Genomic DNA, 25,585 nt, shown 5'->3' on the forward strand with positions numbered 1-25,585 from the left:
AACATCTCTGAATACTCAAAGTTTCATATCCGAGGCCAGCTTTCAAGAGGCTGCTCGCGTTTTAGCAAAAGCTGCTCTCCGTGGTCGTATTGATTGGTTAAAAGGCCTGAAAGAAAATGTTGTTCTAGGTAGTATGAGTATGATCCCTCTGGGTACTGCATTCAAAAGATTAGTAGACCGCGCACGGCAATATAAAAGCATTCCTTTGAAAACCAAAAGGAAGAATTTATTCGAGGGGGAAATGAGAGATCTTTTGTTCCACCACAAGGAGTTAGTAGATTCTTGTCTTTCAAAAAATTGCTAGGATACAATACAACAGAACAATCATGGAATTGAGAGGATTTCATGATTCCTGCATTGATTCTTGAGAAGAGATTCATCCGGTTAGTTTACCTATTGATGTGGTGATCCTGTGATTTGTTTTTCTTATATTAGGAGTCAGAAAGCAATTCACTTCATATCAAGAAAAAAAACGAAGAAAGAGAATAAGAGTAAGGAATAGAAAGAAATGCATCGGTTGGATCGTGTACCAACGGCCAATCTCCGGGAAAAGAGCAAGGTTCCGTCGGAACAATTATTTATTTCAGCGTGTCTCATCGCTCTTTTTTGCGTTGAAAGAAGAGAGAGGGAGTGTGGGGAAAAATGATAAGAAAAAGATATTGGAACATTAATTTGGAAGAGATGCTGCAAGCATCAGTTCATTTTGGTCATGGTATTAAAAAATGGAATCCGCGAATGGCACCTTATATCTCTGCAACATGTAAAGGTATTCATATTACAAATCTTACTAGGACTGCTCGTTTTTTATCAGAAGCTTGTGATTTAGTTTTTGATGCAGCAAGTAGAAGAAAAGAATTCTTAATTGTTGGGACAAAAAAACAAGTCGCGGATTCGGTAGTACGAGCTGCAAAAAAAGCTCGATGTCATTATGTTCATAAAAAATGGAACGGCGGAATTTTAACAAATTGGTCCCATACAGAAATGAGACTTCGCCAGTTCAGAGACTTGAGAAGGGAACAAAAGACAGGTGGATTCGACCGTATTAAAAAAGGGAATCCGGCTCGATTGAAGAGACAGTTATCTCGCTTGGAAAGATATCTGGGCGGGCTAAAATATATGGTGCGACTGCCCGATATTGTAATAATCATTGATCAGCAAAAAGAATATATAGCTCTTCGAGAATGTATCACTTTGGGAATTCCAACGATTTCCTTAATTGATACAAATTGTGACCCGGATCTCGCAGATATGCCGATTCCTGCAAATGATGATAGTATACCTTCAATCCGATTCATTCTTAACAAATTAGTATTTGCAATTTGTGAAGGTCGTTCTAGCTATAGACCAGAGCCCTGATTAATAATAAGATAAAAAATAGAAGATCCAAAATTGTTTTGTGAATCCAAGAGAGTTATGGAATCAGTTATTATTCCTGAATTGCGCAAAAGAAATCAAAATAACGAACGGGGAATAAATAGATAGTACTGAATTCGCTCGTGGCCAAAAAAAAATACAATTCAAGTGGGCAAGATCAAAAAAAGAAAGAAGGGTGAATCAAAATAATTTATTGAAAAGTTTTCTTTCAGAAGGCAATATGAATGTTATATCATGTTCCATCAGCACATTAAAAGGAGTATATGATCTATCCGGTGTGGAAGTCGGCCAGCATTTCTATTGGAAAATAGGTGGTTTCCAAGTCCATGCCCAAGTACTTATAACTTCTTGGGTTGTAATTGCTATTTTAGTAGGCTCGGCCATTGTAACTGTTCGGAATCCACAAACCATTCCGACCGACGGTCAGAATTTCTTTGAATACGTCCTTGAATTCATTCGAGACGTGAGCAAAACTCAGATTGGAGAAGAATATAGTCCATGGGTTCCTTTTATTGGAACTCTCTTTCTATTTATTTTTGTTTCGAATTGGTCAGGGGCGCTTTTACCTTGGAAAATCATAGAGTTACCTCAGGGGGAGTTAGCTGCACCTACGAATGATATAAATACGACCGTTGCTTTAGCTTTACTTACGTCAATAGCATATTTTTATGCGGGACTTAGCAAAAAAGGATTAAGTTATTTTGGTAAATATATTCAACCAACGCCAATTCTTTTACCCATTAACATTTTAGAAGATTTTACAAAACCCTTATCACTTAGCTTTCGACTTTTCGGAAATATATTAGCGGATGAATTAGTAGTTGTTGTTCTGGTTTCTTTAGTACCTTCAGTAGTTCCTATACCGGTCATGTTCCTTGGATTATTTACAAGTGGTATTCAAGCTCTTATTTTTTCAACTTTAGCTGCTGCTTATATAGGCGAATCCATGGAAGGGCATCATTGATTGACTCCGTTTATCAATTTTGTTTCTAGCGTAGTGCAAGACAATAGCCTTGCTCAAGATAATTGACTTTGTTTGTGAACACAGAAATAGACAAAAAGGCTTATTTATATGATCTAGTGATCTAACAGAAGAGTAAAAAAATATTAGGATAATGGGGAAGTAAAAAAAAATAAATCACATTAACTTTGATCAACCAACCAAATCAAAAAGAGCTCAATATCTATGGAATGATTCGTACTAATGAATTTTTCCCTTTAGAGTGATTGTATCCATGTAATTCTTTAGGATAATGAGAATGTATGTAGGATAATCATAAAGAAAAGGAAGTGAAGCGTTTACAATTTTCAAATTGAATTGAAGATACGAATCGAATAGTTGGTTTACGTTATGCAAGAAAGACACGTATATGGAATAGTAAGCATTAACTAATTAGGTATGAGCTCCAGCTATCTCTATCTCTAATATAACACGTCCTACTATTGGTAATTTAGATAGGAATTTCAATCCAATAGATTCTAGTTCTGATCATCCAATAGAGTCTAGTTCTGATCATTCAATAGTATTCTATTTCAATTACCAGTTCTGAGTTCCTCTTAGTTACTTTGATTGAATGAGAATATTCATATTATCGATGGACTAACTAAGTCATAATTTCTATTTATTGGTTGATTGTATCATTAACCATTGTATCATTAACCATTTTGATTTCTTTATTTTTTTGGAGGAATTTATCATGAATCCATTGATTGCTGCCGCTTCCGTTATTGCTGCTGGGTTGGCCGTTGGGCTTGCTTCTATTGGACCTGGAATTGGTCAAGGTACTGCTGCGGGGCAAGCTGTGGAGGGTATTGCGAGACAGCCGGATGCGGAGGGAAAAATTAGGGGTACTTTATTGCTTAGTTTGGCTTTTATGGAAGCTTTAACAATTTATGGGCTGGTTGTCGCATTAGCCCTTTTATTTGCAAATCCTTTTGTCTAATCCTAACAAAAAAATTGTATTTTTGGACTTGGGACTTGCTGCTTGCTTTTTTTGAATTCTATCAAGATTTAACATTTACAAGTACTTATTTATTGGTACACTTGGTACACTAACCCATGGGAAGGACTTATTTGAGGATAAGGAATTTGTATATCGAACTCGCTTTCTTCCTCCTCCCCTCCCCTCTCTCCCCAATTAAATCAACAAAAGTCTCTCCCCAATTAAATCAACAAAAGTTTTTGAGGCCGTGTTGCAACAAAGGAAAAAAGAAAGTATTTCTTGATTCAGACAAGACCTGATATCTAATTCGAATAAATATTATTCGTATTAGATATTTAGAAATCTAAAATTTCAATTGGAAAAAAAATAGATTTCTTTCTAAATCGCCGTTTTTTGAGTCTATTTACAAAAAAAATAGGTAAATGAATGAATAAAAACTAATCGAAATACTAAAATACTAAATAATAATAGAATAATGAAATAAATAAGAAATATTAGAACTCGAATATAGAAAATAAAAACTACAATTAATTAAGAATCAAAAATAGATAATGAGTCTGTCTATATCTATAAGAGAAGAGGAGATCTTATGAAAAATGTAACCGATTCTTTCGTTCCCTTGGATCACTGGCCATCCGCCGGGAGTTTCGGATTCAATACCGATATTTTAGCAACAAATCCAATAAATCTAATCGTAGTTCTTGGTGTATTAATTCTTTTTGGAAAGGGAGTGTGTGCGAGTTGTTTATTTCAAGAATCCGCTGAATTGAGCCAGCTGCACTTTTTTTTGTTTTCACTAAGACAGAAGCGGTGCATGATCCTGCGAATGACTTATGAATAAATTCAAAACTCATCTTTAAGAACCATAGCATTTCGCACGATTCATTGGTAAATAGACTTTGATTCTCTCTCTATCAACCAAAAATTGGGATGGGACTAGTAACATGGTTAAAGCGAACCTATTTGAAGTCCAGACACAGCAAAGTCTTCTTTCTACTACAATGTTAATCAAAAATTTGGTAAAAAAAAAATGAATATTTTAAAATGTTTTCGACATAGAACACTCATGTTGAAAAAATGATTTCAACACCTTTTTTTTCATTTTTTTTTTTTTTCTTAACTAAAAAAAAATGGGTCTTTTGCCCATTGTTATCCAATGCTGAATTGTGATAACCTATGATAAAGTAAATTCTTTGGATTTGAAGAAAAAAAGAAACAACTTTACTGACAATTACTTGTTGGGTTCGAAGAGTCCTCTGAATATTCCGGTCTTGGATTTGTTTCAATAGGCATAGGAATTCCAAATTCCAAATATAGAAATAGAGGATAGGCTCGCGGTAGTCGAAAAAAGAGATTTCAATTTGCCGGACTTAAGGAATTGAAATCATTGAGCGTGAGAGCCAAATGAATCGAAAGATTCATGTTTGGTTCGGGAAGGGATTATGAAAATTTTGAAAGGAATGGATAATCTACTTTCATTAAGTGATTTATTAGATAATCGAAAACAACGGATTTTGAATACTATTCGAAATTCAGAAGAACTCCGCGGGGGTGCCATTGAACAGCTAGAAAAAGCCCGCGCCCGTTTACGGAAAATCGAAATAGAAGCAGATCAGTATCGAGTGAACGAATCCTCTGATACAGAACGAAAAATATTGGCTTTAATGAATTCAACTTATCAGAATATAGAACAAAAAGAAAATTCACAAAATGAAAGAATTCGTTTTGAACAAGAAAAAACACTTAATCAAGTCCGCCAACGATTTTTTCAACAAGCCTTAGAACGAGCTCTAGAGACTCTGAATAGTCGTTTAACCAACGAATTACATTTACGTATCATCAGTGCTAATATTGACATGTTGCGGACGATAAAAGAAATCACTGATTAGTCCTTCTGTTATAGGCATTATTTTTTTTTTCAATAAAGGAATAAATACTCATGGTAACCATTCGAGCAGACGAGATTAGCAATCGTATTCGTGAACGTATTAAAAAATATAAAAAGGAAGTCAAGATTGAAAATATCGGTACCGTTTTTCAAGTGGGCGATGGCATTGCGCGTATTTCTGGTATGAAGGACGTAATGGCAGGTGAATTAGTCGAATTTGAAGAGGGTACAATAGGCATTGCTCTTAATTTGGAACCAAATAATGTTGGTGTTGTTTTAATGGGCGGCGGTTTGATGATACAAGAGACAAGTTCTGTAAAAGCAACAGGAAGACTTGCTCAGATACCTGTTAGTGAGGCTTTTTTGGGTCGTGTTATCAATGCTCTGGGTAAACCTATTGATGGTCGCGGCGAAATTTCATCTTCGCAATCTCGGTTAATTGAATCCCCTGCTCCAGGTATTATTTCGAGGCGATCCGTATATGAGCCTCTGCAAACAGGACTTATTGCTATTGATTCGATGATCCCCATAGGGCGGGGTCAGCGAGAATTAATTATTGGGGACAGACAGACCGGTAAAACGGCAGTAGCTACTGATACGATTCTGAATCAACAAGGACAGAATGTAATATGTGTTTATGTAGCTATTGGTCAAAAAGCATCTTCTGTGGCTCAGGTAGTAACGACTTTACAGGAAAAGGGGGCAATGAAATATACTACTATTGTAGCCGAAATGGCGGCTTCTCCAGCTACATTACAATACCTTGCTCCTTATACAGGCGCGGCTCTGGCCGAATATTTTATGTACCTTAAACGACATACTTTAATCATTTATGATGATCTCTCCAAACAGGCGCAGGCTTATCGCGAAATGTCTCTTTTATTACGAAGACCACCCGGCCGTGAAGCTTATCCAGGAGATGTTTTTTATTTGCATTCGCGCCTTTTGGAAAGAGCCGCTAAATTAAGTTCTCATTTAGGTGAAGGAAGTATGACCGCTTTACCAATAGTTGAGACCCAAGCGGGGGACGTTTCCGCCTATATTCCTACTAATGTAATTTCCATTACTGATGGCCAAATCTTTTTATCCGCGGATTTATTCAATGCTGGAATCAGGCCTGCTATTAATGTGGGTCTTTCGGTTTCCAGAGTAGGATCCGCAGCTCAAATTAAAGCGATGAAACAAGTAGCTGGTAAATTAAAATTAGACTTGGCCCAATTTCTAGAATTAGAAGCCTTTGCACAATTCGCTTCTGCTCTCGATAAAGGTAGTCAGCAAAAATTGGAAAGAGGTCGACGATTACGCGAGTTGCTCAAACAATCCCAAGCGAATCCTCTCACGGTAGAGGAACAAATAATGACCATTTATACCGGAACGAATGGTTATCTTGATTCAATCGAAATTGGACAAGTAAGCACGTTTCTTAAACGGTTACGGGAGCACTTCAAAATTAATAAACCCCAGTTCAAAGAAATCATCTCTTCTACGAAAACATTTACCGAAGAAGCGGAAGCCCTTTTGAAAGAAGCGATTCGGGAAGAGATGGAACGTTTTATACTTTAAGTAAAGTAGAATGAAATTGATTGCTCTGACTCTTTCGTTAGGCTATTTCTACAAAAATACCGAAATCAAATCCAAATTTCAATTAATTTCAATTAATAAAAATAGAACATTATACAAAGAAAAAGAAAAGTCAATTAGACAATTAGATAGACAATTAGAAAGAATCTATATAGATACTAAATTGAAAAAATATAGAATATATAGAAAGTAAAAAGGAATAGATATGTAAAAATCCCGCGTCCAATAGGATTTGAACCTATACCAAAGGTTTAGAAGACCTCTGTCCTATCCATTAGACAATGGACGCTTTTTTTTTTTTTCATTTCCATTTTTTGTTCTTTTTTCTTTGTCTTTAACATCGCCTCCCTCTTCAGAAAATTCATCAAAAAAAAGTGAGATGCTTTTTGCAATCAATGATATATTAATCATCATTGAACTTTAATTTCATAAAAGAAAGAAAGACTAAAAAAAGCTTAGATTCGATTTCTTATTCTATCCAGATTATATCTGGATAGAATAATCCATCTCGAAAGGTTCTTTCTCTATTTTAACTATCTAGAATGCGTAGCGAGTATGAGTCTAGAGAGCGAGCGGGTAGCGGGAATCGAACCCGCATCGTTAGCTTGGAAGGCTAGGGGTTATAGTCGACGTTGATTCATTATCGAGAACGTCTCTAATTCAAAACCGAACATGAAACTTTGGTTTCATTCGGCTCCTTTATGGAATACGGAAAAATTTCCAAGGAAAATCTCAGAATACGACGTAAGATGTACACAAAAAAAGTCCAACCATACCCATAATATCTATGTCAGCCCCTTGGTTTAAAGGTTTAAATTTAATGCATTCAAAATAATGCGCTTTATAGATAATCCTTCTAGATTAGATGGGGGGATGCTTTTGAAAAGAATAATCTTTTTAGTTACTTCGTCCTCTATTTCTATTTGAAAAAATCCTTAGGAAAAGAATTTGGGTTCCACCGGGCTAAAACAAGATATCGATGTCTATAATAAACCAAAGTCATCGTTTAATGCTTAATTAAATTTGGCTTCAAGAAAAAAAGGAAGATTTAGTTACGATTCGAAATAGACTTGTCTGTCATTCTATCTCCATAGATCTTTTATTCATACTTATTTCATTGGAAGGCTTGATCCAATTTCAAAAATTCTGTTTCATAATTTAAAAATCCAATTTTTTCAATTTCTCTAATCGCTTTTTAGAGACAAATTATGAGAATGCCTATTTTTCCTTGAGTGCTTCATTGATAGGGAAAAAGATTTAATCCTTTTAAGAAATAAAGTTTTTAGTCAGAATCTGAGCCGAAGGATCCCTTAACTATTAAGTAGGATTCATAGAACGAGTCACACTTTTACCACTAAACTATACCCGCTACGATCCAATTATTGTATATAAATGAACCTTTTGTCGAGTAAGTAATAGTATAGGGCATAGGATCCTAAAAAAATCAGAAAAATGATAGATATATTCTTTTTTTCAGGGAACCCTTTCGAGATTGTGAAAAAAAAAAGAAGAATTACGAATTCTGTATGATTTGGATATTATTTTATCCTCTATCTGAGAAGTCGAAATAGTTCTAATTAGGATTAGGATTGCTCTTGTTTCAATATCAACAATATAAACTTTTTTTAGTTTTGAATCAAATAGAGATTTCTTTTGTATTTTTCATTCATACAAAAGAAATCTCTATTTGATTTTGTTTTCGAAATTGAGCCGAAGCAGTATTTTTTAGTTTATATTTTTAGATAACTCAATCAAAAAAATTGATTAAAAGCAAAAGTCCGATTAATATAAATAAAGAAATAGGAATATATCCGATTAATCTATCTAAAGTAATAGGAATCCAATTAACTAAAAATTGATATGCATAATTAAATAAAAATTGAAAATCAAAGTAATTCCAAAATAAAATAAAAATAATCAAGAGAACTAAAAAGAGGAGAAAAGCACTCTTCCTTTTCAAGTATTCCTTGTTCTTCAATTTCAATATAGGATATTGATACTAATATAGGATAAAGATAGTAAGTCTTTTTTTTTCAATTTGGAGTGGAGAGATGGCTGAGTGGACTAAAGCGTCGGATTGCTAATCCGTTGTACGATTTATTTGTACCGAGGGTTCGAATCCCTCTCTTTCCGCTTGCATTGATTGCTTGGTACTTTTCTTATCTTTCAAAATAATTTTTTAATTTAATTTATTTTTATGAATTTATTTTTACTTTGTTTTTTTTTTTTTTACTTTATTTCATTGCCATTTTTTTTTGTTATTTCATTTAATAATTCAAGATGTAGAAAAGATAAAATGCCAAGAACATTCAAAAATAAAGCAAGCCCGAAAAACCTTCTTTTTATTCTTCACGTCCAGGATTACGTCCTGGATCATTAGATAAAAATCCGAAGATGAATAGTGAAACAAAGAATATTACTACTGTGTAGACACAGAGTTTGAGAGTAAGCATTACACAATCTCCGAGATCTTTTTTTTTGTTGAAAAAAAAAAGAAAGAAAATAGATTTTCTATTTTTTTTTATCTATCACAAACTATCACAAAAAGATTTTGAAATTAAAAAAAGAAAGTGCTTTCTCGAAAGAGAAACGGCTTTTTAAAAATTAAGTGTTATTTTTATATTCTTTTTTTTGATCAGAGTAGAATCTTTTATTACAAAAAATTGGCTTTCATACTGATGATTTTTTATTGCGTATTGCGACTCTAATCTAATTCTAATAAACTAGAATCTAATTCTAATACCACTAAACTATACCCGCTACGATCCAATTATTGTATATATACGATCCAATTATTGTATATAAATGATAAATGAACCTTATTAATCTTATGTTAATAATTGCTAGAATTTATTTTCTATCGAATAAATTACATATATAAGATATCGAATAAATTACATATATAAGATATCGAATAAATTACATAGATAAGATCAAGATCTTATCTAAAACTAACAGCAGCCTTATTAATCTTATGTTAATAATTGCTAGAATTTATTTTCTATCGAATAAATTACATATATAAGATCAAGATCTTATCTAAAACTAACAGCAGCCTTATTAATCTTATGTTAATAATTGCTAGAATTTATTTTCTATCGAATAAATTACATATATAAGATATCGAATAAATTACATATATAAGATATCGAATAAATTACATATATAAGATCAAGATCTTATCTAAAACTAACAGCAGCCTTATTAATCTTATGTTAATAATTGCTAGAATTTATTTTCTATCGAATAAATTACATATATAAGATATCGAATAAATTACATATATAAGATATCGAATAAATTACATATATAAGATATCGAATAAATTACATATATAAGATCAAGATCTTATCTAAAACTAACAGCAGCCTTATTAATCTTATGTTAATAATTGCTAGAATTTATTTTCTATCGAATAAATTACATATATAAGATATCGAATAAATTACATATATAAGATATCGAATAAATTACATATATAAGATATCGAATAAATTACATATATAAGATATCGAATAAATTACATATATAAGATATCGAATAAATTACATATATAAGATCAAGATCTTATCTAAAACTAACAGCAGCCTTATTAATCTTATGTTAATAATTGCTAGAATTTATTTTCTATCGAATAAATTACATATATAAGATATCGAATAAATTACATATATAAGATATCGAATAAATTACATATATAAGATCAAGATCTTATCTAAAACTAACAGCAGCCTTATTAATCTTATGTTAATAATTGCTAGAATTTATTTTCTATCGAATAAATTACATATATAAGATATCGAATAAATTACATATATAAGATATCGAATAAATTACATATATAAGATATCGAATAAATTACATATATAAGATATCGATCTTATCTAAAACTAACAGCAGCCTTATTAATCTTATGTTAATAATTGCTAGAATTTATTTTCTATCGAATAAATTACATATATAAGATATCGAATAAATTACATATATAAGATATCGAATAAATTACATATATAAGATATCGAATAAATTACATATATAAGATATCGATCTTATCTAAAACTAACAGCAGCCTTATTAATCTTATGTTAATAATTGCTAGAATTTATTTTCTATCGAATAAATTACATATATAAGATATCGAATAAATTACATATATAAGATATCGAATAAATTACATATATAAGATATCGAATAAATTACATATATAAGATATCGATCTTATCTAAAACTAACAGCAGCCTTATTAATCTTATGTTAATAATTGCTAGAATTTATTTTCTATCGAATAAATTACATATATAAGATATCGAATAAATTACATATATAAGATATCGAATAAATTACATATATAAGATATCGAATAAATTACATATATAAGATATCGATCTTATCTAAAACTAACAGCAGCCTTATTAATCTTATGTTAATAATTGCTAGAATTTATTTTCTATCGAATAAATTACATATATAAGATATCGAATAAATTACATATATAAGATATCGAATAAATTACATATATAAGATATCGAATAAATTACATATATAAGATATCGATCTTATCTAAAACTAACAGCAGCCTTATTAATCTTATGTTAATAATTGCTAGAATTTATTTTCTATCGAATAAATTACATATATAAGATATCGAATAAATTACATATATAAGATCAAGATCTTATCTAAAACTAACAGCAGCTTGCCAAACAAAAGCTAATAGAAAAAAGAACAAAGGGATTACTGGCATAACATCTACGATTGGATTCATAAAAGCATAGGCTTCGGGCAATTTTGTGAAGAAAACACTTTTCGAATAAAGGTCAGAATTAAAACAGATAGAAATCAAACTAAACAATTTTAGCATAAGAAAATTTTTGTTCTTGAGGATAAGTCGATTTTGACTGAGTTAGTAATAGATTTTTGAGAAAAAAATGGAATAGAAAGAAGGTAAGGTATACAAAAACCTGCCTTTAAGCTTATCCAATCAAAAAGCCTTTCATTCTCAAATCAAAAAGCAAAAAAAGAATAGAAGAAATCCCATTTTCATATAATATCTTATATGAATTAGATATTATGATCAAGAAATTTACTGTCATTCTATAGCTATACATATCAAAATCCAACCAAATAAGCTAAATAATCCAACCAAATAAGCTAAATAGATTCCAATAAGCTAAATGGATTATATATATTTCATATATTTCGGGTTCGATTGACAAAAAAGCAATAGCAAGATTAAAATCTATATGTAGAATGTAGATCAAGATTACTCTTTCTTAGTGTATGCGTGGGGCGTGGCCGAGTGGTAAGGCAACGGGTTTTGGTCCCGGTACTCGTAGGTTCGACTCCTATCGTCCCACTGCATGGATCCTGAGAATAATCCCAACGATCCATGCACTGCATCCATTCCATTCCCGAGAATTCTCGGGAATGGAATGGATGCAGAGTTTTCTTTCTTAGTCTCCCAAAGAAAAAGAAAAGAAAATTAGACTACCGCGCTTGTTTGTTTTGACTTCAATTCTGTCCAACACTGTATCTTGGAACAGGAAACTACAAGTTTCAATTGTTTCAACTTTACTTTTACTATTGGACGCAAATCTCTAAGAGATTCAAATATCAAAATGGAAGATTCAAAACATAAAACACTAAAATAAAATAAATTAGTGTGAGCAATATAATATAGATACATTGGAATGGAATATCGAATTTATTCTTTTCACTTATACTTTCTCTTACTTTCTTTGGCTTACTTTTGAAAAAATACTTTCACTTACTATTACTTACTTTCGCTTACTTTAGATTAGAAAGAATACAAAAAGAGATTAGAAAGGATACAAAAAAAAGACTTTCCCTTAGACTTATAAGGGATACAAAAAAAATAAATATAACATACTTTATGAATAATACTTCTGTTTCAACGAATATTTTGACGAACGCGGACCGTATGAACAGTTTTAATAGCAATCCAAAGGAAGCTGGTATGGCTCTCATCAGAGCAACGGATTTTAGCCATCTTTGGATTGTCTGCGACTTTTGCGACGGAATGACTTATCATAAAATTTCGAAAGAACAACTCTATATTTGTGAATATTGTGGTTCTTACATCAAAATGAAGAGTTCCGAGCGCATTGACTTTTTGCTGGATTCAGATACTTGGAAACCTATGGATCAACAGATGCGATCTTTGGATCCTATTCACTTTGATTCCTTGGATCAACTTGACTTTTATTCCTTGGATCCCCTTGAAAATCCTATTGAAGCTCCTATTGACGAAAATCCTATTGAAGCTCCTATTGACTTTGATTCCGTAGCTGACCCTGAAAATTCATATCCACTTGATTTCTTAGAGGACCCTGAAGATTCAGATGATGAAGATTCAGATCATGAAGATTCAGACTCGGGAAATTCAAAGCCTCCGGGCGGTGGCGGTAACCTTAGCGGTGGCGGTAACCTTAGCGGTGCAGACTCGGGAAATTCAAAGCCTCCGGGCGGTGGCGGTAACCTTAGCGGTGGCGGTAACCTTAGCGGTGGCGGTAACCTTAGCGGTGGCGGTGACCTTAGGGGTGGCGGTAACTTTCTTACATATCAGGAATACATTTTCTATGTTAAAGCTTTAAAAAGTAGGTATTTAACACCTAAAATTGACGCTCTAACTAATTATATATCTGATGAGGACAAATTAATGCTCATTGTCTCCCGTAAAAGATACCCTACATACATAGAATACCTCTACCACCTTAAAGAAATAAGTATTTATCGAAAAGCTAGAGATGTAATTTTAGGCTTTCAAATGCTTGTTACGCCTAGTTACAGTAACTTCTTTTGCGACTTTCCTGCAGACGAAGACCTAGATGCTTTATACAACGAATACTATTTATATGTTGAAGATTTAAAAGAGGTTTTTGAATGTTTTAAAGAGGGAATGCTATATGTAGTCCGCGCGGACGAGGAGTTAATCTCTGGCCCCCTTGATTCTTCATACGGTGAATTCTTTAATCGCGTTAAAGACTTAACACAAGACTTGAAGTTTAAAGATCGAATTTTAAACAACGCTAAAGGTCACTCTTCAGACCCTAAAGTTGAGGACCCTGTCTACTACTACGAAGGCTATTCTAAGTTAATTAACAATCATATACCTAATAACAAAAAAGACCCTCCCCAGAAAGAATATATGAATTTACTTAGATATTTAGTCTTCCGTCGAGACGATAAAAGAGTTCAAAAACACTATTCATTATCCGTTCAAGACGGTTTAACCGAACAAGAGCGTGGAGCTCGAACTACAATTTTAGACATTAATATTACATACAGGGCCTACCTTGGGTACATGTCTTATCGCATAGCTAAAGATTCAGGCCCTGGAAATTCAAAGGCTCCGGTAAATTCAAAGCCTCCGGACGGTGACGGTAACGGTAACCCTAGCGGTATCAAATACATTAATGGGCAACACGCTTTGGTCATTAATGGGCAACACGCTTTGGTCATTAATGGGCAACACGCTTTGGTAAATAGGGAATACGCTTTGGTAAATTCAAAGCCTAAGGATTTAAACCTTGAGGATTCAGACCCTGAATCTTCAGACCCTGAAGATGAATATCTCAGTGACAAGAGGGCAGAGTTAGAGGCGTCCGCCGATTCATATTATCGAGATCTAGGGATCTGCATTTATGTAGATAAAGAAGAAATCCCTTTCCATAAAGCCAGTGATTCAGAATACGACGGAGAGGGGGAGCCTGTGGTCATAGATCCAGAGGATGATGCAATAGAAGGAGGGGGGGAGCCTGTGGTCATAGATCCAGAGGATGATGCAATAGAAGGAGGGGTTCTAGTAGAAAGGGAAATCACAAAAGAAGACCAGGAAGACCTACGATGCTTGTTGTCTATATTGTCGTTTTTAGCAGAATTAGAAAAAAAAGAAGAGGAAGAAAACGTAAAGATAGAGGAAGACGAAGAAAACGTAAAGATAGAAGATGAAGAAACTTATACAGATAAAATGAAGCGGAATGAAAGAGAGACGGGATTGTCTGAGGCTGTTGAGACAGGAACAGGCAAATTAAACGGCATTAAAATAGCAATGGGTGTCATGGATTTTCGTTTTGTCGGGGGCAGTATGGGATCTGTAGTAGGCGAGAAAATCACTCGTTTGATTGAGCATGCTACCAAAAACTTTTTACCTCTTATTATAGTGTGTGCTTCTGGAGGAGCACGTATGCAAGAAGGAAGTTTGAGCTTAATGCAAATGGCTAAAATATCTTCTGCTTTATCTAAGTATAGGGATAAGAAAAAAAAATCAAATCAAAAGTTATTTTATATGTCGATTCTTACAACTCCCACTACCGGGGGGGTGACAGCTAGCTTTGCTATGTTGGGGGATATCATTATTGCTGAACCTGATGCTTACATTGCATTTGCCGGTAAAAGAGTAATTGAGGAATTATTCCATATTGAAGTACCGGAGGGTTCCCAAGAAGCCGAAGTTTTATTTGAAAAAGGATTCTTGGATCTAATCGTGCCGCGAAATCTTTTCAAAAGCCTTTTGACTGAGTTATTGCAGTTCCACTCCTTTCGTTTCGATCCTACTCTACTTAGTCCTAAATTGATTAGACGACTCTTTCAAAATTTCGTCAAAAAAAAATAGAATAGGAAAACGAGACTCTTAATTTACGTAGCAATTAGCCTTGGTCAAGTAGAGTAGCAGTACTGAAAGAGCTAAAAAAAGTCACTAAAATACAAATCCTAATGAAATAAAACGAATCCTCTCTTCTTACATATGTCTAAAAAACAAAAAGGGGGAAGTTGGTAAAAATAGAGTCTTGTCTATTATTCTATATCTTCATTTCTTCCAAGAATCCCCCTTTTTTAGTTTAGTCAAAAAGCTACTCTTTTTATTCTTTTAGTTAACTTTTAGTCCAAAATAGGTTGGATTTAATTAAATCCAACCTATTTCGAATGATAAAAAAGATAAAGCCATAACAAAATAACCTCACTTTATTTTTTAATTTTTCTTTTCGAAATCAATTATTTGTAATTTTGAAAAAAAAAAGAAATAATAAAGAGTTCCATATATTAAATAATGCGAGGTGCCGATTCTATGACAATTCTCAACAATTTACCCTCTATTTTTGTCCCTTTATTAGGTTTGGTATTTCCAGCAATTGCAATAGTTTCTTTATTTCTTTATATTCAAAGAAACAAGATTCTTTAGATCTGATGGGGAAATGTTTCATCGCTTAAGTCTTGAAAAAAAAAAAGAGATGAAACATTTTCCATCAGAAGGGTGGCTCATAAGCCAGATATCTATCCAGATATCTATCTAGTCAATTAGGCTATAATGGTATAGCGGGTATATGGACTGGTCTCTCCTTCAGATATAAATATAAAAATTATTATACATACAGGTGAAAATAGGATAAAAATAGGATAGATAAAATGGGCTTATTTAAAATTGAAAAGCAATCGAAATACAGTTCGACGCCTAAAAAAATGCAAAGCCAATGTATCCATATGTATTGAGATAGGGAATCGTCTGAGCAGGATACTTGCTATTCTTAATTCTTATTTTAATTTGAATTACATTTTAGATCGAAGGAATTCCTCCTAAAAAAGGACATCCGAATAAATGGTAATGTGAGTTGATAAAAAGAAAGTGATTTCGAAAACAAACAAAAGTAAGTCAAATTCATTTGGTTGGGCTAGTCTTCTCTTTTCATTAAAATGAAACTGGATTGAGTATGAGTTGGCGATCAAAACATATATGGATAGAACTTATAGTGGGGTCTCGAAAAACAAGTAATATCTGTTGGGCCGTTATACTCTTTTTAGGTTCATTAGGTTTTTTTTTGGTTGGACTTTCCAGTTACCTTGGCAGAATGGGGATATATTTATTTGCGTCTCAGCAAATCCTTTTTTTTCCACAAGGCATCGTGATGGCCTTCTATGGTATCGCCGGTCTATTTATTAGCTCGTATTTGTGGTGCACAATTTCGTGGAATATTGGTAGTGGTTATGATCGATTCGATAGAAAAGAAGGAATAGTCTCTCTTTTTCGTTGGGGCTTTCCGGGAAAGAATCGTCGCCTCTTACTCAGATTTTTTATAAAAGATATTCAGTCTATCAAAATAGAAGTTAAAGAGGGTCTTTTTCCTCGACGTGTTCTTTATATGGAAATCAGAGGTCAGGGAGCCTTTACTTTGACTCGGACCAATGAAAATAGGACTCCACGAGAAATTGAGAAAAAGGCGGCGGAGTTGGCCTATTTCTTGCATGTACCAATTGAAGTATTTTGAAATGCACTCAACTCAAGAATGAGCATTTTCTTAGCAGCAAAGAAAAAAGAATCTTTCTTTTTTATATAAGCCTAACTGAATTGAAATTTCGTCTTCGTCATAGTATTCTATATTGATGAACAGAACAAATAAAATCTTCTACTTTATTAATTCTAATATTAATTCTAATTCTTTTTTATATATTTTAGATATGTATTATATGATCGAATCGGGTATTATATCATATACTCAAAAATAGAGTATATAATAGAGTATATACTAAATAAGTATATAATCAAAAATGATAGAATATACATACACTCTATAATAAAGTAAACCAAAACTTTTTTATTCGCAATTTTTTTATAGGTATTGAAATTCATTTAATTCATTAACAAAAGAAGTACGAAATCAAAATAATAGACACATTGACGAAAGCAAAACGAGGCATTTCGGACTAAGATCTAATAAGAGAGAGACTCAAAAAATTCTATCTATATATATTTTCTATATTGAATTCGCAATTGATACGATAGATCCTTTCTTGTAAATGCCCTTTCTTTTTGTCAATCCAACTTTCTTTTTTTGCCCTAAACTTACCACCCGTTTTTGATTTTTGATCATAACATCATAATATTCTTCCGAATCCGAAATAGATCTCCCTTTTTTTCTGGTAACTGCAGGCGGTCCGCCACTTATATATATTATTGGTATATTTTATATATTATTGGTATATTTGCTATTGGATTTGTTAGTTTAATATAACCGAAGGGAATTATTGCATCTAGAACTCTCAATTTGAAATGGCTTTTTTGAACATTTTTCAACAAGAGGAAAGTTTTTTTTTTGAATTTGACCAATTGAGAGATCTGAAAACAAGATTTTTTTCTTCATTCGTATACTCTTTCTAAAATTTCTGACATTTTTTATAAGTTCAGGATCGAACTAATGATTTACAAAGTCAAAATCGAGAAGCCATTTAGAGGTTCCAAGGCATGCCGTGAACGTCTGGAAAAAAAGTCCATCATATAGAGTCGACGAATGAGTTGACTTCATTAACAATTCACAGACGACAAAATGAAAAAACAAAAAGCATTAATCTCCATTCTTTATCTTACATCTCTGGTATTGTTGCCCTCGTTTATCTCTTTTTTGGTTCATAAAAGTGTGGAATTTGGGGTTATTAATTTGGGAAATACTAGTCAATCTGAAATTGTTTTCAATACTCTTCAAGAAAAGAGTATGATAGATAAATTCATAGAATTAGAGGAACTCTTCTTGTTGGACGAAATGATAAAGGAATATCCGGAACCACATCGACAAAAGTCGATTATCACAATCCACAAAGAAACGATCCAATTGATCAAGATGTACAATGAGGAGCGTATCCAGATGTTTTTTCACTTCTCGACAAATATAATATGTTTCATTATTCTAAGCGGTTATTATATTCTACGTAATGAAGAACTTCGTTTTATTAATTCTTGGATTCAAGAATTTCTATATAACTTAAGTGACACAATAAAAGCTTTTTTGATTCTTTTAGTAACTGATTTTTTGGTAGGATTCCATTCAAATCGTATTTGGGAATTCATGATTCAATCTGTCTACAAGGATTTTGGCTTTCCTGATAACGATCTAATTATATCCATTCTTCTTTCCAGTTGTCCAGTCATTCTCGATACCCTTTTTAAATATTCAATCTTTTTTTATTTAAATCGTCTATCTCCGTCACTTGTAGTGATTTATCATTCAATGAAACATTGAAAAAGGATTCACCTATCCAATCCGAATCCTTGTTATTTTGCCCCTAAGCAAAAGATTGAAAATCTTATTTTTTGAGAATTTTTTTGCTATACACGGAAAGGTCTAAGCGATGGGGATTCCTCCTTTATTTTACTAAAAAAAAATCTTTCAGTAAAATAGCAGCATCATAGGTATGGACCTAGACTCCTGACCTACCTAATTTTATTGTAGAAATTTTTGGCATCACCGACTGTACCATGCAAACTAGAAAGAGCCTTTCTGGGATAAAAGCCGAGATTACTTGCTTCATTTCTGTATCGCTCATCATATATATAACGACTCAGGTATCCATTTCAAGTGCATATCCTATTTTTGCGCAGCAGGGTTATGAAAATCCACGTGAGGCAACAGGGCGTATTGTCTGTGCCAATTGTCATTTAGCTAATAAGCCTGTGGATATTGAGGTTCCGCAAGCAGTCCTTCCAGATACTGTATTTGAAGCAGTTCTTCGAATTCCTTATGATATGCAACTGAAACAAGTTCTTGCTAATGGTAAAAAGGGAGCTTTGAATGTGGGGGCTGTTCTTATTTTACCCAAGGGCTTTGAATTAGCCCCAGCAGATCGTATTTTTCCAGAGATGAAAGAAAAGATAGGCAATCTCTCTTTTCTGAGTTATCGACCCAATAAAAAAAATATTCTTGTGATAGGACCTGTGCCTGGTCAGAAATATACTGAAATTACCTTTCCTATTCTTTCTCCGGACCCCGCTACTAAAAAAGATGTTCACTTCTTAAAATATCCTATATATGTAGGTGGAAATCGGGGAAGAGGACAAATTTATCCCGACGGTAGCAAGAGTAATAATACGGTTTATAATGCGACAGCTGCGGGTAGAGTAAGCAAAATCATACGAAAAGAGAAAGGGGGATACGAAATAACCATAACAGATGCCTCAGAGGAGCGTCAAGTGATTGATATTATACCTCCAGGACCAGAACTTCTTGTTTCAGAAGGTGAATCAATCAAACTGGATCAACCATTAACGAGTAATCCGAATGTGGGTGGATTTGGTCAGGGTGATGCGGAAATAGTACTTCAAGACCCATTACGTATCCAAGGCCTTTTGTTCTTCTTGACATCGGTTATTTTAGCACAAATTTTTTTAGTTCTTAAAAAAAAACAGTTTGAGAAGGTTCAATTGTCCGAAATGAATTTCTAGATCTGCGGATTTATCAAATTATTTAATAAAGGAAAAAAATGAATTTGTGTTGGCAATGCAATTCTATATCTATCGATCTATAGCAATTCAATTATGTATCTATGGTATGATAAAAAAACTTTCAACTTTGTTGAGAGAATTGTTTGGACGTTGACAAGATCCTGACATTTAGCAGCACCTCGGGATGGGATGTGATAGCCTTTCTTCAAGCTTCAAGGTAAGGTCAAGGTAAGGGCGAAATTAAGGTCATGTATAGTTAAGAAATTCATTGTAATAATATAATAAAGAAGAAAAAGTAATAAGAATAAAGAAAAAGTAATAAGAACGAAAAAGAACGAAAAGAAGTAAAAGTCCGGCGTTGAGTATATGTAGAAAATCAAAAGAAAGAAAAATCAAGAATCCCCAAACCCCCAATTTTAAGTTAAAAAATTGAAATGGGATGGATATCCAACTTCACTACAGTTATACATAAAACAAACAGGTATGGAAGCTATAATTTGAGTCCATAGGAGAAATAAAGAAATATGGCCCTAGGAATTCCACTTGTTCCTTTTTACGACGCGGATGAAGACTTTGACTTTGAAGATCAAAAAATTTACTACGACGATGAACCCGAGGATCCTCAGCTGAGAGAGTTTCGCGCTCGAAAGGAGGAGGATGACCAGGATTTTCAGGATTCCCTGGACTCTGAGTCGCATCATCGTTTGATGAAATTTCAAGATCATTTTTACAAGGGCTGGGCAGAGGAATACTACTCAGGCAAATACAAATTTTGGGAAGACCAACAAGAAGAGAGAGAAAGTCAACAGGAATGGGTGGAATTACCTACGCTATTTTTTGAGTCAGGGTCTCTTTTTATATTTGGTAAAATTGATAACGAAATGGCAAGTAATATTATTGGTTCTATCGTCTTGCTCAATAAGGAAAAGGAAGACCTTGACGAGTTGAGTTTTTTTATCAATTCGCCAGGCGGCTTCCTAAAGTCAGGATTAGCCATTTTCGATATGATGCAAAGTTGTGATTTGGACTTGAGCCTGCATACAGTAGGACTGGGGCTGGTTGCATCAACAGCATCTTTGATCCTCTGCGCAGGCGACCAAAACGAGCGAGTGGCCTTCCCGCATACGCGAGTAATGATACATCAACCAACTGGTGAGTTTCGTCTTAAGTCCGAGGAAAAAAAAAACAAAGAACAAGAAAAAGAAAAAAAAAAAGAAAAAAAAATTCCTACATTACCAATTAGTAATAGAATGGACGAGCTCACCTCGTATGTAGACGAGTTATTGGACTTGCGACAGAGGGTAATTGATATATATGCGTTCACAACGCAACAAGATGCGGACGTTATATCTAAGGATATAGAACGGGACTTTTTTATGTCTGCAGCAGACGCCCAGTCCTATGGACTTATTGATCGCGTTATTCCACATAGAAAAATAGAGTCTGATGAAGGAAAAATAGAGTCTGATGAAGAAAGCGTATATAAAATTTTATTTTAAGGAGGGAGTTTATTATGAATAGCCCACGAATTGCGATGCTGCGGAAGCTTTTCCGCAGTATCCGCAGATTAAAACAGAAAATGGTGCAAAAGATACAAAGAGAAATACTAGAAAGGATGATCGATCTTTTTAGGTTTCTAATGGATAAAGATCGCCTGGCTCAGGTTATCCATCAAGTTGGCCAGGCGACCTTTGCCCTGTTAATTGCAGAATTTAAGTACAAAGCGCATAAGGTTTGGGGTATCATCCTGGTGCTCTGTGACAGTAGAACGACTGGAGCGTGCAGGTTGGCGCTTATCTGGTATAGTGTGACCCGCCTTCAGGTTGCCTTCACGATAGCTTTTATTATCTATCAAATATTATGGGGTTACCCACCTAATAGAAGGCGCATACGAGGACTTGTGTACCGTATTATTGAAAGGCCTATTGAAAGATTTTTTGAAAGATTATTGGTACGTGCTGAAATATTTTTCTTTTATACTGAGGCGGGTATACGAATTGTTGATGGGCTAGATAAGATAGCTCTAATGATTCTCTTCATCATCGCAACCTATGTCTTCCCGTTCATAATTCGCGTACCCCCACCGCACCCCCCTTGGTGGTTCCCTCTGGGTTTACGTATCCTATTTTGCGTATTCTATCTGTGGACTATTATCATGGGCTGGTAGTCGTTGTGTGCATAGTGTTAGATGGAGAGTGGGAAAGGCACGCACGACCCATACTCCATGGATTTCTGGATCTCCGACAACGAACGACTACTAGTATAGGATGTAGGTAGGAGGGAGGAGGGAGGGGAGGAAGGTGGGCTGAGTAGGGGGAATAAAGGTCGTCACAAAAGTGACTGGTTTGGCCGCAAATTGGATATAGACAAAGCCCGGAATTTGTATTCCGGGCTTTGTCTACATCCAATTTGCGGTATTTCGGGCTTTATCTTTCATCCCGGCTAGGTTAGGAACTTTAGCTTTCATCCTGGTTAGGATGAGTCTAAACCGAACCATCACACATATGATTAAACATGCATGCCAACTGTTAAACAACTTATTAGAAACACAAGACAGCCAACCAGAAGGAGAAAAAAAACCCCCGCTCTTGCGGGATGTCCTCAGCGACGAGGAAGGTGTACTAGGACGTATGTGCGACTCGTTTAGATCCGCGGTTGGGACAGGAGAAAAGAAATCATTTTTTTCCATTCCCTGCGATTCGTGATGAATAGAAATAGGATAGACTGGAGGAATCCCTCATTTGTATCTTTTATTTAGAGGAACGAAAGATCTATCATATCATTCTTTTTTCTATTTTATATCAAAATTATGGTTTTCTTTGGTGAAATTTGAATCACCTCCTTTTTCAATTTAAACTTGAAGGAAGACCCGATTGATAGAAAATGATTCTATATTAAGTTAAGCAGGGTAAACCCTATTTAAATTAAAAGATCAAAAAGCAGGCCCTTTTCTTCTAAGAACGGACTCGAAGGGTCAGCTAATTCAATTAGCAAATCTTCATAATTAAATACCGTTACTGTATAGATGGATCTCGGTGTGAAAGACCTATCGCTGGCTAATTCATAGCTAGAGCCAAAGAGTGTGAACTGTACAAGTTAACAAAAACATTGATTAAATGAGTCAATGAAGAAGGAGCTCCGGTGTATAGAGAAGACCTCACCGTTTACGAAGTAACCATAGAAACGACGGAACCCACTATTTCTTTACTAACTATTCAAACTAAATAAAATGTCTAATTCTTTTTTGTAATTTAAAATAAGAAGTTAAAATAGCTATTGGTAGTTTTCAATTTTTAGAAATAATATTGTGACTTTTTGTTTTTTATTCTTTTTATTCATTTATATTGAATCTTTTTATTTGACTATTTTGATTATTATTATTTAGTATATTTTTTGTTTGATACCTAGTATCGATACATATTTCCTATTTCTAGGAAAAATTCCCTAGAAAGAAAATGGTGAGTAGGAAGGTTATAGTAGCAAAAGCCGCTGGAATTCTTTTTTGATATATTGGAAGAATCCGTTTTGTTTTTCTATAAAAGGCTAAAAGAATAGCTGACAGAAAAAAAAGTAAATTAGTTATTCATCAAAGTTTCACTTATTCAATGACTAAATGACTAGAACTAGACGAGGATATATAGCTAATAGACGTAGAACAAAAATATGTTTCCTCACATCACATTTTCGCGGGGCGCGCTCACGACTTACTCGAAGTATGATTCAACAAAAAATAAGAGCCTTAGCTTCGTCGGATCGAGATAGAGATGGGCAAAAAAGGAATTTTCGGCGTTTGTGGGTCACTCGGATCAATGCAGTAATTCGCGAGAATAGTATATCTATTAACTATAATAGATTAATAAACAATCTCTACAAGAGACAGTTGCTTCTTAATCGTAAAATACTTGCACAAATGGCTATATTGAATAGGAATTGTATTTTTACGATTTCAAAAAACATCCTAAACCCGGCCTAAAATTATAAAATATCGAAATGGAAAAGAATCTATCGGACTAATTCATTTCCATCGCATTCTCCGGAAAATAAATTAGGAGAGGAGAAGGTAGAATATAAATAAATAAATAGGATAAAATAGGAAAATAATATGATCAATCCCGTAGGCAAACTTAATAAAACCATTCAAAAAAAAAAAAAAACGATTTGAGAGAGAACAAATCGTTTTTTTTTTTCTTCATATTTTTCAATCTATGTTTCATTTTAGTTCGGATTAGAATTTGGATTGAGTAAATCAATCTCTTTTTTTTCTGGTTCGAGGACCTCTAGGTCTAGCTTTTTCTCTAGGTTTAGCTTTTCCTCTAGGTCTAGCTTTTCCAGTTCGAGGTCCTTTAGTTTTAGCTTTTCCGGTGCCAGGACCTGTAAGTCTAGCAAGTAATTTCCTTTTTGCTTTCTCTTTCTCGTTTTTAATCCTTTGTGCGCTCGCGTTTTTAACAAAAGGTAAAAAAGCTAAAATTCGAGCTTGTTTTATAGCAAGAGTAATCGCTCGTTGTTCTCTTAAAGTCACTTTATTCCGTCGCCTAGATAAAATTTTTCCTTGTTTACTAATAAAAAAACTAATTAAACGAAGATTACTATAAACAATTGGACCCTTGGGCCGGGCCACCCGTCTACGAAAAGGTCTCTTTTTTTTAAGAAAAGGGCCCTTGGGTTTAAACTTGGGCTTAAGAAAGGGTCGCTTGGATTTATCCATGATTTGTTTATTCCTTATTTTTTTTTGAAAACTCCTATTTCATTATTGAATTTGAAAACTCCTATTTCGTTCGATCGGATCAAAAAAAATACTGATTAAAACTTGAAACTGAAGGAATAGGCTTTTCTTTGTTTCTATTTAAATTTAAATAGAAACTATATCTTAACATCTTCTATGTTGCCAGGTCGTGCCATTTTGCATCTTGCTTGTCTTGTAAAGGCGACAAGTACAAGTAGATGATGAGATTCCTTCTATTTCTTTATCTCGCAATGAATCGTATGTTTGTAACAACCGGGACAGAATTTTCTCAATTCCAATCGACTAGGCGTATTGTGTCGATTCTTTTGAGTAATATATCTGAAAATGCCTGTTGATTTCTTATTAACACTCTTTTGAACGCAGTTGGTACATTCCAAAATAATCTGTACTCGAACATCTTTTACCTTAGCTTTTACCTTAGCCATGAATCTCCTCCTCTATTTTTTTAGTTTGGTTGTCTTTTATTCCCTCAACTCTTCTATTTTCCAATTTTCATTTCCGATTTGAAGTGAAGAAAAGAAAAAAATCGAAGTGACTAACTCGCTCGAAATCAACGAAATATTTCGTTGTAATCAATCTAGGAAGAAGTTAGAATACAATAATTTCAAAGTCTATTTCGATTTCAAGTTTAGATTCGAATTGAACTCGAGTATTTTAGTGAAGAATCTTATATGATATTGTTGTCTTAACCACATTTACGCTTTTATTTTCTTATCTCTTACTTAATTTGAGTTAAATGCATTTCCTTAAATGAAAGTCTGGGACGGGACGTTTTGTTGAGTTTGAATTCACTTTTCATCGTTCTCTTTTATATCTAGAACTATTGT

At 33.8% G+C, this 25,585-nt stretch overlaps 6 protein-coding genes and 2 non-coding genes across 8 annotated transcripts; 6 read left to right on the top strand and 2 right to left on the bottom strand.

Annotated features, from left to right (window-relative positions):
• Positions 1 to 642: 642 nt before the first annotated feature.
• LOC122101745 (30S ribosomal protein S2, chloroplastic-like) lies at positions 643 to 1,356 on the top strand. Its single transcript, XM_042672210.1, has one exon. It carries the CDS (start codon positions 643 to 645, stop codon positions 1,354 to 1,356), a length of 714 nt encoding a protein of 237 aa, XP_042528144.1.
• A 226-nt stretch (positions 1,357 to 1,582) lies between these two features.
• LOC122101744 (ATP synthase subunit a, chloroplastic) lies at positions 1,583 to 2,338 on the top strand. Its single transcript, XM_042672209.1, has one exon. The coding sequence runs from the start codon at positions 1,595 to 1,597 to the stop codon at positions 2,336 to 2,338; it is 744 nt and encodes a 247-aa protein (XP_042528143.1). The 5' UTR covers positions 1,583 to 1,594.
• Positions 2,339 to 3,906: 1,568 nt separating this feature from the next.
• Positions 3,907 to 5,206, top strand: LOC122101743 (ATP synthase subunit b, chloroplastic-like). The gene is given in 2 exon segments (XM_042672208.1): positions 3,907 to 4,051; positions 4,776 to 5,206. Coding segments are annotated over 2 exon segments (576 nt in total).
• Positions 5,207 to 5,256: 50 nt separating this feature from the next.
• LOC122101730 (ATP synthase subunit alpha, chloroplastic) lies at positions 5,257 to 6,768 on the top strand. Its single transcript, XM_042672194.1, has one exon. The coding sequence runs from the start codon at positions 5,257 to 5,259 to the stop codon at positions 6,766 to 6,768; it is 1,512 nt and encodes a 503-aa protein (XP_042528128.1).
• A 235-nt stretch (positions 6,769 to 7,003) lies between these two features.
• Trnar-ucu lies at positions 7,004 to 7,075 on the bottom strand. Its single transcript has one exon. It is a non-coding gene; the product is annotated as a tRNA-Arg (tRNA).
• Positions 7,076 to 8,831: 1,756 nt separating this feature from the next.
• Positions 8,832 to 8,919, top strand: Trnas-gcu. The gene has a single exon. It is a non-coding gene; the product is annotated as a tRNA-Ser (tRNA).
• A 7,595-nt stretch (positions 8,920 to 16,514) lies between these two features.
• Positions 16,515 to 20,014, top strand: LOC122101732 (cytochrome f). Its single transcript, XM_042672197.1, has 2 exons — positions 16,515 to 17,062; positions 19,051 to 20,014. Exons 1-2 carry the CDS (start codon positions 16,515 to 16,517, stop codon positions 20,012 to 20,014), a joined length of 1,512 nt encoding a protein of 503 aa, XP_042528131.1.
• Positions 20,015 to 24,260: 4,246 nt separating this feature from the next.
• On the bottom strand, positions 24,261 to 24,719 carry LOC122101720 (30S ribosomal protein S18, chloroplastic-like). The gene has a single exon (XM_042672186.1). The coding sequence runs from the start codon at positions 24,717 to 24,719 to the stop codon at positions 24,261 to 24,263; it is 459 nt and encodes a 152-aa protein (XP_042528120.1).
• Between the last annotated feature and the right edge of the window lie 866 nt (positions 24,720 to 25,585).

The sequence above is a fragment of the Dipodomys spectabilis genome, unplaced genomic scaffold (assembly GCF_019054845.1).
Source record: "Dipodomys spectabilis isolate Male_0828 unplaced genomic scaffold, ASM1905484v1 ptg000680c, whole genome shotgun sequence".
Lineage (NCBI taxonomy): Eukaryota > Metazoa > Chordata > Mammalia > Rodentia > Heteromyidae > Dipodomys > Dipodomys spectabilis.

What these genes read in the sequence shown, in the direction of transcription:
- LOC122101745 (XM_042672210.1), top strand. Translation starts at nt 643, where the DNA reads ATGATAAGAAAAAGATATTGGAACATTAATTTGGAAGAGATGCTGCAA.
- LOC122101744 (XM_042672209.1), top strand. Translation starts at nt 1,595, where the DNA reads ATGAATGTTATATCATGTTCCATCAGCACATTAAAAGGAGTATATGAT.
- LOC122101730 (XM_042672194.1), top strand. Translation starts at nt 5,257, where the DNA reads ATGGTAACCATTCGAGCAGACGAGATTAGCAATCGTATTCGTGAACGT.
- LOC122101732 (XM_042672197.1), top strand. Translation starts at nt 16,515, where the DNA reads ATGAGTTGGCGATCAAAACATATATGGATAGAACTTATAGTGGGGTCT. An exon ending in TTGCATGTACCAATTGAAGT is followed by an intron (nt 17,063 to 19,050) that starts ATTTTGAAATGC and finishes CACCGACTGTAC; the next exon opens with CATGCAAACTAGAAAGAGCC.
- LOC122101720 (XM_042672186.1), bottom strand. Translation starts at nt 24,719, where the DNA reads ATGGATAAATCCAAGCGACCCTTTCTTAAGCCCAAGTTTAAACCCAAG.